The sequence below is a fragment of the Pan troglodytes genome, chromosome 21 (assembly GCF_028858775.2).
Source record: "Pan troglodytes isolate AG18354 chromosome 21, NHGRI_mPanTro3-v2.0_pri, whole genome shotgun sequence".
In the NCBI taxonomy this organism is placed as follows: domain Eukaryota; kingdom Metazoa; phylum Chordata; class Mammalia; order Primates; family Hominidae; genus Pan; species Pan troglodytes.
The window spans coordinates 57,826,177-57,842,343 of NC_072419.2; the positions used below are offsets into that span (position 1 = coordinate 57,826,177).

Genomic DNA, 16,167 nt, shown 5'->3' on the forward strand with positions numbered 1-16,167 from the left:
TTGTGGCAACCAAAAATGTCTCCAGGCATCGCCAAACATCTCCTGCCAGGCAGGCTCGCCCCCAGCTGAGAACCACGGCTCCTGGCTTTACAGCCCCAGCATGGCACAGGAGGCCTGTGCACAGCAGAGGCCCAAAGACTGCTGGAAGCATCAACTCATGACTCACGCCCTCAACCTGAACTGATTCAGAAATGAGACATCTTCTCACTCTCAGCCCTGGCAGGTGACGCTCATCTCTGTGGCAGACACCTGAAAGTTCTCATTCTTATCACCCCTCCTTTCATCAAGTTCCTGGGTGCTTACCCAATAGGTAGGCCCTGTGAATATGTGGAGAAATCTCTGGCCACTCCCAAAAACTACAGGACAAGATTGCTGGGGAGGCCAGTTCAGCCCTCCTCTTTGCCCCACCAAGCAAGAGCTCTATGCTGAGATCCAGGTCCCAGTCAACAGAGGGTAGCACGGGGTTAGGGGACTCCAGATCCACTCCCACCCCCGGCTGTGAGACTTGGGGAAACTCCATGTCCTCATGTGTGACATGGGGTGATGACACTGGTGATGATACAAGCCTGTCGGTTTCCCTAACCTATGCAAAGCCCAAGACACACAGAATCAATACCCAGTAAATGGGGCCTACTGGATTATTATTGAAAGAACAATCTTTTCGGTGACAATTCTGCCCTTTCCCTGCTATAGTTACTCTATTTTACAACAACTTGAACGCACTAGTCCCCAACCCCTTCGAAAGCATTACGAAAAAAAGGAAGACATTTTTATAAAAATAAAATGGGTTGGTCAGCACTTTAGGAATTCTCTTTTTACCTCAGATTCTGCTGACCTTCAGAAAATGTGTGGAGGAGGTAAAACGTGCTTCCAACACCCTCTCCATTCCACACTTTGTACTTTTCCTCCCAGGCTACCTGGGAGTGGATCAACTAAATCTTACTAAAGTGTTAGTGGGTCAGTGAGCTGCTTGTCATAATCAAAATACTAGCACGTCTATACCACTTACTTTATATCGAGAACTGTACGCATCTAGTATATGTTCATATTTGTCTCACAAGAACCCTATGAAGCAGCTGATATCGTTTCCCCATTTTATATAGGGGGGAAATGAGGCTCAGAGAGGGTGAGTAATTTGCCCAAGGTCACACAGCTTCTAAGTAGCAGAGCCAAGATTCATTCTCAGGCAACCTGGCTCCTCCACCCCCCTAACCACTACTTTATCCTGCATCTCAGGAAAGACGTGATTTCCTGGATGGCGACACCCTGACCCTGACACAGGGAAGCAAGGATCCCCCCCGGAAAAGAAATCACTCTGGGGGCCTCATCATTTCACTCGGGAGGTAGGCTGCCCCTGACAACTGAAGACACAGATTCCTTTCTTCGGGAATGTTCACAGTCTCTCCTTTTGCCCCAGGATTGAGTCAAAGATTATTTTAAAAATCCACTCAGGCCACACAGTGGTCCCCGCCAGCGCCTCTCCCCCTGGAAGCTCTGTGGGCCTGTTGCTCACCCTCGCAGACGGACACACAGCCAAGTCTGAGGTGGCCGCTCGCTCAGCGCCAACCCGCCAGCCAACAGATCACTTTTGAAAAAAGGAACAGCAAGAGAACATCTTCTCTGCCTAGAACTGCAGGCGGGTGGAATTTTCGGGAAGCAGAATAGTATGACCAAAATAGAAACCCAGCTAGGGAACCTCTGAGAGGCAGCCGTCCTTGGGGGGCACAGGGAGGGGCAGAGGCAAATGGAGCTTTCAGGCTTGAGTGGCTGGGAAGAGAGAAGCAGGGCCTGGCCTGGGGGCTGGATGCCCCTCCGATGGGCAGCAGGGCCACAGGGCTCCACTGATTCCTGGCCAAGCTGATCCGACCCATGGCTTGATGAGCTCACCCCGATGCCGAGGTGGTGTGAGTCCCAGGGCCTGGGTTTGGGACATCACAGTCTGTCGCCAAGGCAGCACTTAGGATGCCACAGCTGGCACCGCAGATCTGTAGCGGGAGGAAAGGGGAGCAGACAGAGAGGCAAACCTCGCCTCCTGCCACTCGCCCCGACAACTCTCATAACTTCCTGCCCATCAGGGGCTGCAAAGAATCCCAAAACAGAGCAGGAAGGTGGACAGATTTTTCATCTGGCAGGTGTACACAACCTAGAGAAAGAACCCCTTTGAAAAGCAATGGGTTGCCTCCAAATAACAAATCTGACACTCAGCAAACTTTCTGACAAGCCCCCCTAGACCACTGCTGCCCACGCCCCACCCAGTCACACACATACACCACCTAACAGTAAGTAGATTCTCAATCAATGAATCATGTATATTAATGACCAGAGTCAGATTGTCACACCCTTCATTCAGAGGTGACACATACAGACACAGGCCTGAAAGTCGAGAAATTCCATCTGGATAAATCAGGTCCAGAAATGCCAAAAAGGAAAGGGAGGACATTTGCCATCCTGTCTCGTCCATGGAACCACTGGAAAAAGTCATCCTGAACGCGATGTCTTTGCTGACCTAGCCCCAGCTAAGACAGCTGTCTGCCTTCCCCAGACGGGGCCGAAAGAAGGACTCAGTGGTGTTTCCCAGGCAGGCTGCCGCAAGGCCAGGCGCCCAAGACACAGGACTGAGGTGATCCACAAGCAATGAGGCTTGCAGACTGGCTCTGGCATGACCGCTTGCAAAAACACATGCGCCCACACGCTGACACGTATTGCTTTTGGATAGGGGTGGAGAAATGTATGGAATCTGCAACCCGCAGGCCTCAAGGTCACCTTTTAGATGGGGGCAGCAGGGCCCAGGCATGTGGCACACACAAGGACTCATCTCCATCTTCAAATCTGGATGGGAAGAAGTGTCTCTTGCTGGTTTCAAGCCATTTCCTGGGGCCCTCCTGCCTTGGAGAATTCCAGAGATATTCCTATTTTTAGTCATTCTAATAGCTTATGTCCACTGTGCTGCAAGCTTTCACGTGTACGCTCCCCTGTTCTCTCTGCAGTTTACATCAACCCCTGGAGATAGCTACTCTGAACACCTCTGTGTTAGAGATGGGGAAATTGAGGCTTGGGGTGCAGGGAAATTCCCAAGACCACAAAAAGTCAGGGCAAAGCTTGCATTCAATTTCAGGGTGGGGGCTGCAGCGGGGGACAGGGGGAGGGGCAGTGCACAGGGGGAGGGGCTGTACATGTGTAGCATGTACTTGTGTGTATACAGGATCTGCAGATTTCATCAGTTTTGTTTGTTTTTGAGACAGAGTCTCACTCTTGTAGCACAGGCTACAGTGCAGTGGTGCAATCTCAGCTCACTGCAACCTCTGCCTCCAGGGTTCAAGCAATTCTCCTGTCTCAGCCTCCCTAGTAGCTGGAATTACAGGTGCCTGCCACCATGCCCAGCTAATTTTTGTATTTTTAGTAGAGACAGGATTTCACCATGTTGCCCAGGCTGGTCTCGAACTCCTGACCTTAGGTGATCCACCCACCTCGGCCTCCCAGTGCTGGGATTAGAGGCGTGAGCCACTGAGCCCAGCCTTCATCAATTTTTAAAATATGCATCACTTACATGAAGTAAAATGCACAAATATTTCACATACATCTTGTGCCTTTGCACATATATACACACACTCGAACATTTCAAGTCCCCCAGAGGGTTCTCTGTGGCCCCCCTGAAGCCAGACACCCTCGCCCAGGAAGAACCACTCCCTGACTTTTCTCACCATATGCTGGGTTTGACTGTTCTCGAATGTCCCATAAATAAAATCATACAGGATGTATATGTCTCACTTATTTTGCTCAACAGAATGTCTGAGCTTCACCCATATTGTGTGCAGTAGTCCTTTCATTTTTATTGCTGTGTACTATTTCATTGTCAAATCCACCACAATTTATCCAATCACCTTGCTGAACTCCCTCCGTTTTTAAAGCATTTGAGATTAAACTCGTGATTTAGCAAGGTCTGCGTCTAACAGAAGAGAGTTCAATGCATGACAGAGAACAGACCTCAGAGTGGCTTCCTCACCAAAAGGAGAAGGAAAGATTTGGTCAGAAGAGTTCCCCAGAAATAGACTTTAGATAATCCTCCTGCAACAGGACTCGCCAGGGCTAAACCCACCCACTCTGTCAAAGGCCTGCAGAAGATGACATGAGCAGGGGAACATCCCTTCTTTCCATCCTCTGCCCAACTTAGCAAACAGTCCCTCTCTCCGACCAGCCACCTCTGCGAGTTTGGTCTCTTATTGATCCCCACATCCCCTCGCACAGCCTGAAAGGCTGATTTCCATTTTTCTTTCAGCCAACTTAAAATCCAAGTGGAAACTTCCCCCTTGAAGACAGTGGGGCCTGTGTAACCCTTGGCCGGGGTCAGAGATTTAAAATTAATGCCTTCTTGACTGACAGCTTCTTTATTTATACTTTTCCCCAGGAGCTTTCATTTCAGTGCCATGTTCCCGGGGGTGGGCACACTTCATCAGTGGCCCCTGCCAACCCCCTGGTTATTAAGACATTCCTCCCTACTCCATGGCAACAGAGGTGATGTCACCCATTGCGGATTTTAGACCTGCAGCGCACCTTCTTAGGATTATACAGGTAAACAGCCCCTTTCCATAACCTTTAAAATAACTTTAGCAGGCATTTCAGACTTGGGGTTTTTTTTCCCCCTCATTTAACATTCTCACTTTTGCAGGCATGCCCAAGCAGGTCTGTTTTGATAAGGACCTTCATAAATCCTGAGCTTTGCTGGCCACTTTCTTCCCTTCAGACCCAGCTGAAGAAATGCTCTTTTTCCAAAACCTCAGATTACAAGGTCGGGAGGGTCCCAAATACCAACCCAGGAAAAGCAATCTCCCCACTCTGCATGTGGCTTACAGTCTGCCTTTGGTATATTTCTTCCACAGAGGGAAAAAGCATTAAAGATTCAAGTGCAGGGCTTTAGATCCAAATGCCCAGGAGGCAGGCAGGACCATCCACCGGGATGGAGAAAGAAACAGAAAAATAGCAGAGCTCCCTGGCATTTCTCATTTCTACCTTAGCCAGGAGTTTTCCAATGAGTATAATCCCATTAGGACAGTAGCAAGATACAATTTCTAATTATATAAATATCAACTGTAAGAGGTGAACGTGCACACATCCCACCGTACGAGACACATCAGACAAAGTTAGAGACAGCAGCTCCATACGGTGTCCTGCTGCCCTCCAGGGCCACATCCTGGCTGTGAGATATAGTGCTGATGGCAGGGACCCAGAATGCTCAGTGCCCAAGTTCAAGGCCTGCCCTGCCACTTGCCAATGCAAACTCTCAGCAAAGTTACCTTACCCCCAAGAACCTGATCTCACTGGTCCAGGATGCAGCCTGAGAACTTCTAATGCAGCCAGGACTGAGAGCCCCTTGCCACCTATTCTACATTTTTCAAATGTATTTAACCTGCCACCTGATATGGCTGGAGAGCCTTGAGAACCAACCTGAATAACACTGCTTTAAAGTTTTAGGAGCCTCTACTCCTGATCAAAATCTATGCCACCAAAAGAACACAGGGGCTTGAATTTAGAAGCCAAGATGCCATGTGTTTCACAGGGAAGAGTGAGTGAGGCAACTTCATTTCCTCTGCCTCCCTGCAAGGCCGATGCTCAGTTCTAGCCCTCATTTCACCTTTCCAGCTGCACCTGGAGACGTTATTTGTCCAAAGCAGGCTTATTAAGGCCTGTCCTTAACTCAACACAGAAGGCAATGTCTCTGAATGTCACGTGTGTTTAGTGAACCTGCTTGCTTAGTGTAGAACACTATTTTTAGCAAGCACCAAATACACACACACACACACACACACACACACACACACACAGATACTGTATCACAGCACCTCATTTGTCCCTATTTCTTTACCAGACTGTGACCCATATTGGCCTGGGGGCCAGGGGAGGCCAGACACCATATCTAATTTGTCCCTATGCCGCTACAGGGCCTGGCACAAAACCAGTATTCAGTGTGTTTGCTGAAAGAATGGGGTTTTAATTGTGCCCTGTGAATGGGTCGAGAGCAGGTGTTCCTACACTGAAGTGCCAGTAAAATTAGGGAATGGGACACAGAAGGGTCTGTGAGTGCTGAGAAATGACATCAAAAGCACGTAGGGGGATATGAGAGGGAGTGGAGAGGGGAGGTGGGGATGTGTGGGTGGGGGGTGCAGGGGGTATGTGGTGAGGGGGCAGTGCCCAGGGGAAAGGGCTGCCCATGTGGAGCATGCACTCGCATCGTGTGTGTGTCTATAGAATCTGCAGATTTCATCAGCTTTTTAAAGGGCTGTGACCTCAAAAGTGTAAGGATCACAGGAATAGACTATAAAACAACAAGCAGTGATCAGAAGGAACCAGTTTTCCTTTCTGAAAGGCCGAAGTTGGTATTAAATGCTTTAGCTTAGCAGAAATTGAAGGAGGGCTGCACCAGACTGTTAAGGCAAAGCAGATGTGAGCACTCCCCACATATCTGTCCCCAACACAGTAACTGGAGATCCGGCATCTCTGGAGGTGACCAGGGATTCCCAGTACCCACCTGTCTCTCTCAGTGTATTACAAGTTGGGAGAAATAAGAGTCCATTGTATTCACAAGCATGCATAAGGGAATTCAGCTTCTGAACTGTCTGCTGACAGCCAGCACATCTTCCCCTTCCAGGGTGGGATCAGTGGCCCCATCAGGACTCCCACATCCTTGCCCCCCGGGTCTTTCTGTCACTGTGTACTTGGTTGTCTCCTCCACTAGAAAGAAAATTAAGAGTCTTCTTTGCACATCTCTAGTGAATACATTTGAAACCTAGACAGATAAAATGGATAATTTCCCAGAAAGATAGAGTTTACAAAAATTGACTCTAGTAGAAATAGAAAGTGTAAAGAGACCAATTCCCACAGTATAGAGAAAGCCATCAAGAAACAACTCCACAAAGAAGCACCAGGTCCAGGCGGCTTCACAGAGGAATTCTATCACAGCTTTAGAGACCAGGGAGTCCCAGGGAGACAGAAATTATTCCTGAGCTTAGAAAAGGAAAGAAACCTGAACCTGATAGCACAAAAAATAGGCCAATATGAATATCACTCATGAATACTGAAAAATGCTTAAATATTATCTGATGCCACAACCACCTTAAGAAAATAATACACCAAGTGGAGTCCATACCAAGGATGTCTTCATATAAAGAAATCTAATAATGTATGCCAACATATTAATAGGTCTACGAAGAATAAGATCATATTTTTCCATAGATGCTAAAAAAGCCTTTGATATAATTCAACTCCCATTTGTAATAAAAACTCTCAGGGGAAAAAAGAAAGAACTAATACTTCCTTTACATAATTCATACACCTCAATTTTAAAGCCAACACTGGAGTCCTCCTCCAAGGCAAGGATGCCCACTGTCTTCACTATCATGTAACACTCTACTGGAGGTATTAGTTAATGCAATTAGACAAGAGAAAACAACAGAGGCACAATTAGAGGCCGTAGCTCAGAGAGGGCAGGATCTGGGTCTCATTCCCCGTTGTGACCCTAGGATCTAACACAGAGGGTGCTCAATAGCTGAATGAGTAAATAAACAATGGCTCATATTAATTGAACACCTCCATTAACAAAGGCAAGGGTTTACTAAACCACTAGTAACAGATCACATGCTGTGTTGATTTAAATGGGTTAACCTATTCAAGGCAGGTAACGGTCCTATGAGGCAAGTGGTATTATTTCAGCCATTTTACAGATAAGCAGACAGAGGTCCAGAGAGGCTAGATGACTTGCTCAAGATCACCTTGTTGGTAAACAAGGTTTTCAATTCCAGCCCTGCCATGGTCCCAGACACCTTGCTAACTGGTTTGCACGTGTCTCTCACCAAATGAGAGAATGAGGACCCTAACACAATAGTTCAGAACACATGGTATGGAGCAACACTGCCTATTTTGGGAAAATTACTTTACCTCTCTGTGCCTTAGCTTCCTCCTCCATAAAACAGGGGTGATAATAGTGCCTGCCTGCTAAGGTTGGAGTGGAATCACATGGGCTAATGAACGTCCGCTACATGCTAAACTCCATAAAATGAGCATCCGACCTCTCCAAAATTCCCTAATTTACCTTCACCAATTCTATCAACAATGTCTGCCCCATTAGCAGTACCTTTCCTTCCTTGGTTTTTGCCAAGCTCGTGCCCAGAGTTAAGGGTAGAACTTTACATGCGTCACCAATATGTTGCCATCTGGGACAAAACCTAATAAAAAGATTAAGGCTAGTGTTCACCCCTGAGGAGTCCCACCATACAGAAGCAAAGAGAGGTGACTGCTATTAACATCTGGGTGACCCAGAGCCAGATGCACATCTGGGGCAGTTCACATTAGCCTCTCAAAGCTTACCATGTCCCTTCTCTTTTTTTGTCTGATTTGTTGGTTTGACACAGGGTTTCGCACTGTCCCATGAGCTGGAGTGCAGTGGCACGATCACGGCTCAGGGCAGCCTCGAACTCCTGGGGTTAAGAGATTCTCCTACCTAAGCCTCCCGAGTAGCTGGGAAGCTGGGTCTACAGGCATGCGCAACTAGGCTAGGCTAATTGTTTTATTTTTTTATTTTTATTAGAGATGAGGTCTTGCTATGTTGCCCCGGCTGGTCTTGAAGCCCTGGACTCAAGCAATCTTCCCACCTCAACTTCCCAAATTGATGGGATTGCAGGCATGAGTCACCACTCCCGGCCACAGCATCCCTTCTCTTTCTGGGTGCTAACTCTTCTGTGCTGCCTACTTCTCAGCAAAGAGTAAGTGCTTTCCAGATTCTGGAGTATTACCCTGTACTCCTTAAGTGTGGGCTTCATGTAGTAACGCCTTCCAAAGAGTTTGAAGAAACTGAGAAAAGCTACCTCTACTGGGTAATCAAGGTTAGCATTAATGATAAATGACATGGATAGTATACTTTTTTTTGTTGTTTTTTGAGACACGGTCTCACTCTTGTCGCCCAGGCTGGAGTGCAATGGTGCCACCTGCCTCACTGCAACCTCCGCCTACTGGGTTCAAGCAATTCTCCTGCGTCATCCTCCTGAGTTTCTGGAATTACAGTGCCTTCCACCATGCCTGGCTAATTTGTGTATTTTTAGTAGAGTTGGGGTTTCACCATGTTGGCCAGGCTGGTCTCAAACTCCTGACCTCAGGTGATTCGCCTGCCTCAGCCTCCCAAAGTGTTGGGATTACAGGCGTGAGCCACCACGCCTGGCTGGATAGTACATACTCTTGATACGATGTGATGAGAAGGGAGCTTTATCTTTGTGGGCTTCCTCCCGAAAACCTAGAGCCCTAGTCTAATGAAGGGATAGTCTACAATACAACCAACACTCCTCAAAACAGCGAAGGTCACATAAAACATTCCCAATCTGAATAAGGCATAAACCTCAGTTAATAATGTGTCAATATTGGTTTGTTGGTTACAATAAATGCACCATACTAATGTAAAACATTAATAACACGGGGAAACAGGGTATTGGGTGTATGGGAACTCTCTGTGCTATCTTTGCAACTTTTCTGTAAATCTGAAACTGTTCCAAAAACTGAAGTTTTTTTTTTTTTTTCGAAAAAACAGATTCCAGGGCTTTCATTGTGGTCATTTAGATACCCATCTGGTGGCCACCAAGCAGCACTTGCCAAGAAAAACCATAAAAAGTACCTCCCTTCAGATTTGGCTTGGAAACTATTTCCCCGGAAATCCCCCCACCCCACCCGACAAGGAAAATAAAAGCTGATTACCAATCTGGGAGGGGTGTGAGTATTCGTTCCCTGAAAAACATGACTTTAATCTTAATGAACAGAAAGACCACGGATATTAGTGCGGATCGTTTGCAGATTCTTAATTGTATCTTTTCAAAGCAAAAGATGTCCTCCAGATTGCAACTCTAGAAGACTGGTCTCTTCTGTTGGCTAATTGTTTCCATCTCCAGCCAAGACACAAAATTATTACTAATGACCATCTCTGGGTATCCAAGGGGAGAGGATACCCAAAGCTAAAGCAAACCCCTCACCTAACGTGGCCAGAGAGGACACCGATGGAAGCGAAAACTTCATTATCTGCCTAACACAGTGCTTTTGGGAAACATCAGGCCACCAAGCCTCCTTGACAGGCTTCCTCCACGAGCCAGTCAGCACAAGCCCTTCCTACACACTAGATGTAGGCAAGCCCAGAGTGCGTCTGGAAGCTACCAACAGGCCTGCCCCTGAGCCTTCAACAAGCATTGGCTGGGCTGGGCTGGGCTGTCAAAATCAGGAAGCCTGGTTGGGTTTTTTGTTTTTTCCAAGACAACCTGCTAACCAGAAATACACAGTGAGGTTGGGCGTGTGGCCGCTTCCCCCTCCTCCTCCTCCTCCCTCTAACGAACGCTCCTGTTAAACACGTGAAGTGACAGATAAGCATTGGGCCCAGCCCGGGGAAGTCCCCAGCCCCCAGCAACTGAGGGCAGTTGGAGGCACAGAGTGACAAAGTTCAGGCAGAAAGGGCCTGTGTCCTTCTGAATCCATGCTGCAGCTGCCCCTCACCCCACCCCATCCCACCACATCCATTAGGACTAAGCATAGAAGATCACTTAATATAGCTCAGACCAATCCTCTTGTGGGTGATAAGTGATGGGTTCAGCAGCAGAACCCAGGGAGGAAATGGGCCGGCCTTATAATACCAAAGGTTTTAACCCTCTCCAGCATCAGACAGACAACCTCTTCCTCAGTTTCAACACAAAGTCCCGGTCAACCACTGCTCACAGGAGGTGATGGGAGCTGCGTGGCCTCACTTCAGTGCCTGGAGGGAAGGAGCCGCCTCCTACCCTTGATAACTGGGTTCAGCTGCAACCCCCTTCCTTTTTTTTTTTTTTTTTGCAACCCCTCCCCGCTAACTCCATTCTTCGCTTCCTCACCTCCTCCCTCCAAAGGCACAGAAATCATGTCCCTTGCCCTTTGACAGCCCAGTCCCAGGCAAGAGGCCAGCAGACAGCACCCGCCCCCCAGCCTTGGGACCTGCCTGCCACCTTTTGTTTTGCTGAGAGTGACCCTCAGGGAGCAGTCATGAGCAACCAGAAACTGGTGCCCCTAAGGGGCAAGAGGGAGCCGACCGCCCCCTAAGGGTGGCAGTGGCCACTGACGCCTCCCCTCCCTGGCACCTGGGTAAGGGCACCCTCCCTCCAGGCCCCTTAGGAAGGGGGACGGCTGGAGCCAAGAGGACTCCTGTGCCCAGTCCCCAGGCCTGAGCCCCTGGCGGGCTCAGGGGCCAGGCCAGGGGTAGCCTCCACCGACCTTCGTTCGGATTCAAATACTCATAGTCGAAGAGGATGGAGAAGTCAAGCTCGTCTTGGGGGCTGCCCCCAGGCTCGTGGCCTGGGGCGTCCCCGCCGTCGGGTTGGGGCTGCTGCTCGGGGGCGTTCATGGCGCGCAGGGCAGGAGGGCTGCGGGGCCGGGGGCGAGGGCGGGCGCGGCTGGCTCTGGGACCCCTCGCAGTGGGGCTGGCGGAGGCGGCTCGAGCGGCGGGGTCCCTTTCCTCGTAGGGACGCACGCCGGGTCCGGGGACGGCGCGCCTGGCGCAGCGGGTCCTGGACGCGCCCGGGGAAGCTGAGCGGCGGCGGCGGCGGCGACGGCGGCGCGAGCTTCCTGCTCCGGAGGCACCTGTTGCAGCCCGGGGAGTGGGGGGGGGGGCGTGGAGGCGGGGACAGGGCGGCCAGGCCGGCGGGGGCGGGGCCGCCACCAGGGGACCGGAGGGGAGGGGCGCGCGGCCTGGGCTGGCCGGTGCCGGGAGGAAGGAGGCTGCCCGCGGACCTGACCACACTGTCCCGGGCCACCGCTGGGCGCAGGGGCGGCCGCTGTCTCCCACCCTCCACGGGTGAGTGCGACACGCCCTGCGCGAACCAGGGTCTAGACAAGAAAGCTGCCGCCACTAGGACTTTTGCCCTAAGGGACCCACTGGCCCCACACTTTTTCCTGCTTTTCTTCTCCATGGGGTGGAAGGGGGTATCCACCCCCTTCTATTGCAGACCCGTGTCTCCAGGCGTCTCCGTGTGCCCACGGGGGCGGCATGATTTTCACAATACTTCAGACACCTGCATGGCCCTGAACTCAACTCCCCAGCGCCTAGGAAGGAATCAGACTGACAGCACTAGTCCCCCCCGTTACAGCTATGCCTCCTGGCCACCTACCACGTGCCAGGTGCTGGGCACCCAGCAGGAGCCAGACACTGTTGCCCTCGGAAGCTCAGGCTTTGGTAGTGGGAGAGGCCTGAAGGAGAGAAACAGGACAAAAAGCATCTCCTTATGGGGCCAGGAGAGAACTCACCAGGGTATGGGATAAAGGTTGGGGTGGCTTTAGTCCCTTGGGTGGTCAAGGAGGACCTCTCTGAGGAGGTGACATTTGAAGAAACCTGATTGATGAGGCGATCTTGGGGAAGTGTGTTCTGGCAGTGAGAACCAAAACACAGAGCCAGAGCTCGAAGGGGCTGGGTGTGCTGGAGGGAGAACGAGGAGTACAGTTCTGATGGGGCGGTTGGCAAGTGACAAACACGCCTGGCTGCTTGTTTAAAGCATGATTCCCAGGCCCCTCCCTGGAGCTTCTGATTCCATAAGTCTGAATACAGACTCGTGAATGTGTATTTTTAATTAAGCACCCAAACGTGAGCATTAATGAACAGGTACATTTGGCAAACACTGCATAAGGACCCAGTAACTAAAGAACACCCTCCAATAAAACTCTGCCAGGGGGCTCCACCAACTTAGCTGAAGTTGGAAACAGACTCACAGAGGTAGAAAAGATCAAAACAGCGGTCTTCAACCCTTCCCACATATTAGAATCACCTGGGACACCTTTTTAAACTCCCGTGCCGGGCTGCAATCCAAACCCACTGAAGCAGAATTCCTAATTTTTATTTTTTTTATTTTTTTATTTTTTGGAGACGGAGTCTCGCTCTGTCGCCCAGGCTGGAGTGCAGTGGCGTGATCTTGGCTCACTGCAAGCTCTGCCTTCTGGGTTCACGCCATTCTCCTGCCTCAGCCTCCCAAGTAGCTGGGACTACAGGTGCCAGCCACCACGTCCGGCTACTTTTTTGTATTTTTAGTAGAGATGGGGTTTCACTGTGTTAGCCAGGAAGGTCTCGATCTCCTGACCTCGTGATCCACCCGCCTCGGCCTCCCCAAGTGCTGGGATTACAGGTGTGAGCCACTACGCCCGGCCTGAAAATTTTTTTAAACTTCAGATGAATCTAAGGTGCAGCCAGTGTTGAGGATGAGAAGATTAGACAGGAGAGGTCTTAAGATCCTCGTGAGAACCACAGCTTGACCTCAAGTGATTCGAATCCTTCCCCATGTGCCAGGAGGAATTGAGGACACGCATTCTTCAGGGGAGCCATCTCAGCTCCATTAAGGGGATTTGTGCCAAGCCATCCATCATTCCACAAATATTTATTGAGCACCTGCCTGGCACTGCCACAAGACATTGGGGATGCAACCATCAACAAGCCACAGCCTCTCCCTTCATCATGCTTATGCCCTGAAAGCAAAGTAGCACAGTTATGAACGGGGTTTTCAAAATTAGACTCAGACCAGTGGTTCTTAACCCAGACTACACATTAGAATCACCTGGAGAGCTGTTAAAATTTGTATTCAACTACCTGAGCACCACCAGACATCGATTTGATCAGAATGTTTGGGGTTGGGACTTAGGCATCAGTATTTTGTAAAAGCTCACCAGATGCTTCCAATGTGTGGCCAGAGATGAGAACCACTTTGGTTTAGACTCAAACTCTACTGCAGGGGCCTGGGGGCTGGCTCAGGAATCATTTCAGAGTCTTGGGCAGCACCTCCTGGTTGTCAGAGCATAAAGAAATTCCAGCCTTTGTTTCCTAACTATAAGCACTTCTATGCCATGTGTATCCAACAAGCATCTTGGGGGCAGCTGATGCATTTAGGTGGAGGAAGGAAGAGTGAAGACCCCAGCTAGGATACTTATAGACAGGTATCTAGAAAGAGACGGATTCTTCTGGGTCCTTATGACAGGGACCCAAGGTCCAGATGATGAAATTTTGGCCAATAAACAAGAAAACCAGGCTTCCCCTGTGATTTAGAAAAGGAGAAAAGCTAGGAATGCCTCCCCACATCCTTTCTCATCCCTCCATCCCATAATTATTAAGTTCCACTAAATCTAGTGGACATTTGTTGATTGTGCCTACCCAGAATAATTCCTCCCTTCTTCTCATAACAGCACCCCAGTGTGTTCCTTGGGGAAACTACTCTAAACATAATCTTGGTAGAGCTATCAACCCAGCTGCCCCACCTTCCCCAAGCAAAGAAGTGGATGAATGACCCAGACTGCGCCAATCAGAGAATTTTATCTCCACTAACTAGCCTGAGATCCACTAAGGCAGGGGCTATGACCACCTCATTCGCAGCTTTATGTGCAATGGATGTGTGGATAAATGGAGGATGGATAAGTAGATGGATTGATGGATGGGTGAATGGAAGATGGATGCATGGATGGAAGATGGATGGATGGATGAATAGATGGGTGGATGGATGGATAGGGGATGGATGGAAGAATGGATGGATGATGGAGGAGTGGATGGAGGGTGGATGGATGGATGGATGGATGGAGGATAAATGGATAAATGGATGAATGAAAGATACATGGATGGATTGATGGAGGATAGATGGATGAATGGATGGATGAAAGAGTGAATGTGTTGCACGGATGAGTGGATCCATTAATCAATGGAAGAGTAGATGTTTGCCTGGATGAATGTAGAGTTTGAGTCTCCTTAAAATCCTTAGAGTTTTCTTTAAGGGTCCTCCACCATGAGGCTTACCCTGGCCACCCAAATGCTACGGCAAGAACCTAAATTCTTACCCCAATTCCACTTCCTCTTCAGATACCCAATGATAAAATGAGATATTAAAGGGAAGATCACTTTGCAACTGATCAAGTGCTACAAAAATTTCAGCCTGAGGCAGGACAGTTCAGGACAGTCTAACTGCCTTTGTTGTCCCTCTGAACAGTGGATATATTTTCAAAGCTTCTAGGATTTGGAGTCGGACTATTGTAGTCAGAGTTCTTTAAAAGGAAGTGCTTCAGACTAGGTGCCAACCCATAAAAGAGTTTCTGCTGGACAGTGGGGAGTAAAAGGGTCCTCTTCCCTAAGGGTTACCTTGAAGGGTGGGAGTTTGGGCTGGGGGAAAGGCATATTTTCAATTCAAAAATAAATAATCTGTGCTCTTAGGAACAAGGTCCAGGAGCAGAATGCATGACCTTTATGCATCGAGAGTGACTCTGGGAGGTGGAGGGATGGAGGTGGGATGGTGATCTTCACAGGGCATCGCTGTCAACTTTCTCTCTATCCTGTGTCTGACCTCGTTTGGACACCCTGGCCTCTGAGTTTTTCCCCAGCCTCTCCAACCGAAGTGCAACAGAAAGCTAGTGAAGCCACTGAGACTTTGAAACTTCTAGCACACATTGGTACTATTTGACCCTGGCCCAGGAACTCAGCTCCCTTCAACATGCACTTAACCCACAGTCTAATTACAGACTGAGATATGTGCCGTGAAAGGCAAGGAGAATGTGTTACAGAGCTTATGTCAAGGAAAACTGACGTAGACAGGGAATTCAGATAAGGCTGCCCTAGGGAGGCGATGTTTAAGCTGGGACTGGAAGGTTGGTAGAAGTTAGTTAGGGAATGATGAGGGGAGGTACTAACAGAGCGATGAGGGAGTATGTGTAAAGGCTCTGAGGCAGGAGGAAAGTATGAAACGATGGAGGACCCGAAAGAAGACAGGAGTGGCAGGTGCTCAGGGAAGGATGAGAAGATGGTGTAAGATCAGGCTGGGAGGTAAGTGGGGCCCAGGAGACCATGTTGAGAGTTTGGGACCTGAAAGCAATTGGGAACAACTGGAGAGTGTTAGGCAGCACATGACAGAATCATAGATGAGTTTTTAGATGATGGCTCTGGGTTCTCTGAGGATGAGAAATTGCAGGGGCAAGGGTTGAAGCCGGAGGACCAAGTAGATGGTTCTTATAGCCGTCCAGGCAAGAGATAATGGGGGTGTGGACTACAGAGACAAGTGGTAGCCATAGAGATAAGAAAATGTGGAAGGATTCACAAGACTCATAGACTGTCATCCTTTGGTCCATCTGTGAATTACCTCTCTTCCTCTTCTAGGCTTCCTTAAA

General features: G+C 49.3%; 1 protein-coding gene across 6 annotated transcripts in view; it reads right to left on the reverse strand.

Annotated features, from left to right (window-relative positions):
• The window catches only part of NFATC2 (nuclear factor of activated T cells 2), a 178,586-nt gene that overhangs the window by 146,428 nt on the left and 15,991 nt on the right, over positions 1 to 16,167 (reverse strand). For 2 of the 6 annotated variants that reach the window (XM_525356.8, XM_063802590.1), the window contains exon 1: positions 11,263 to 11,618. The exons of the other annotated variants lie outside the window; for them this stretch is intronic. In XM_525356.8, the coding sequence (XP_525356.2) occupies positions 11,263 to 11,392 (130 nt within the window). In that variant the 5' untranslated portion in view covers positions 11,393 to 11,618. Of the gene's footprint in view, positions 1 to 11,262; positions 11,619 to 16,167 lie in introns of those variants that run through there. 6 annotated transcript variants of the gene reach the window in all.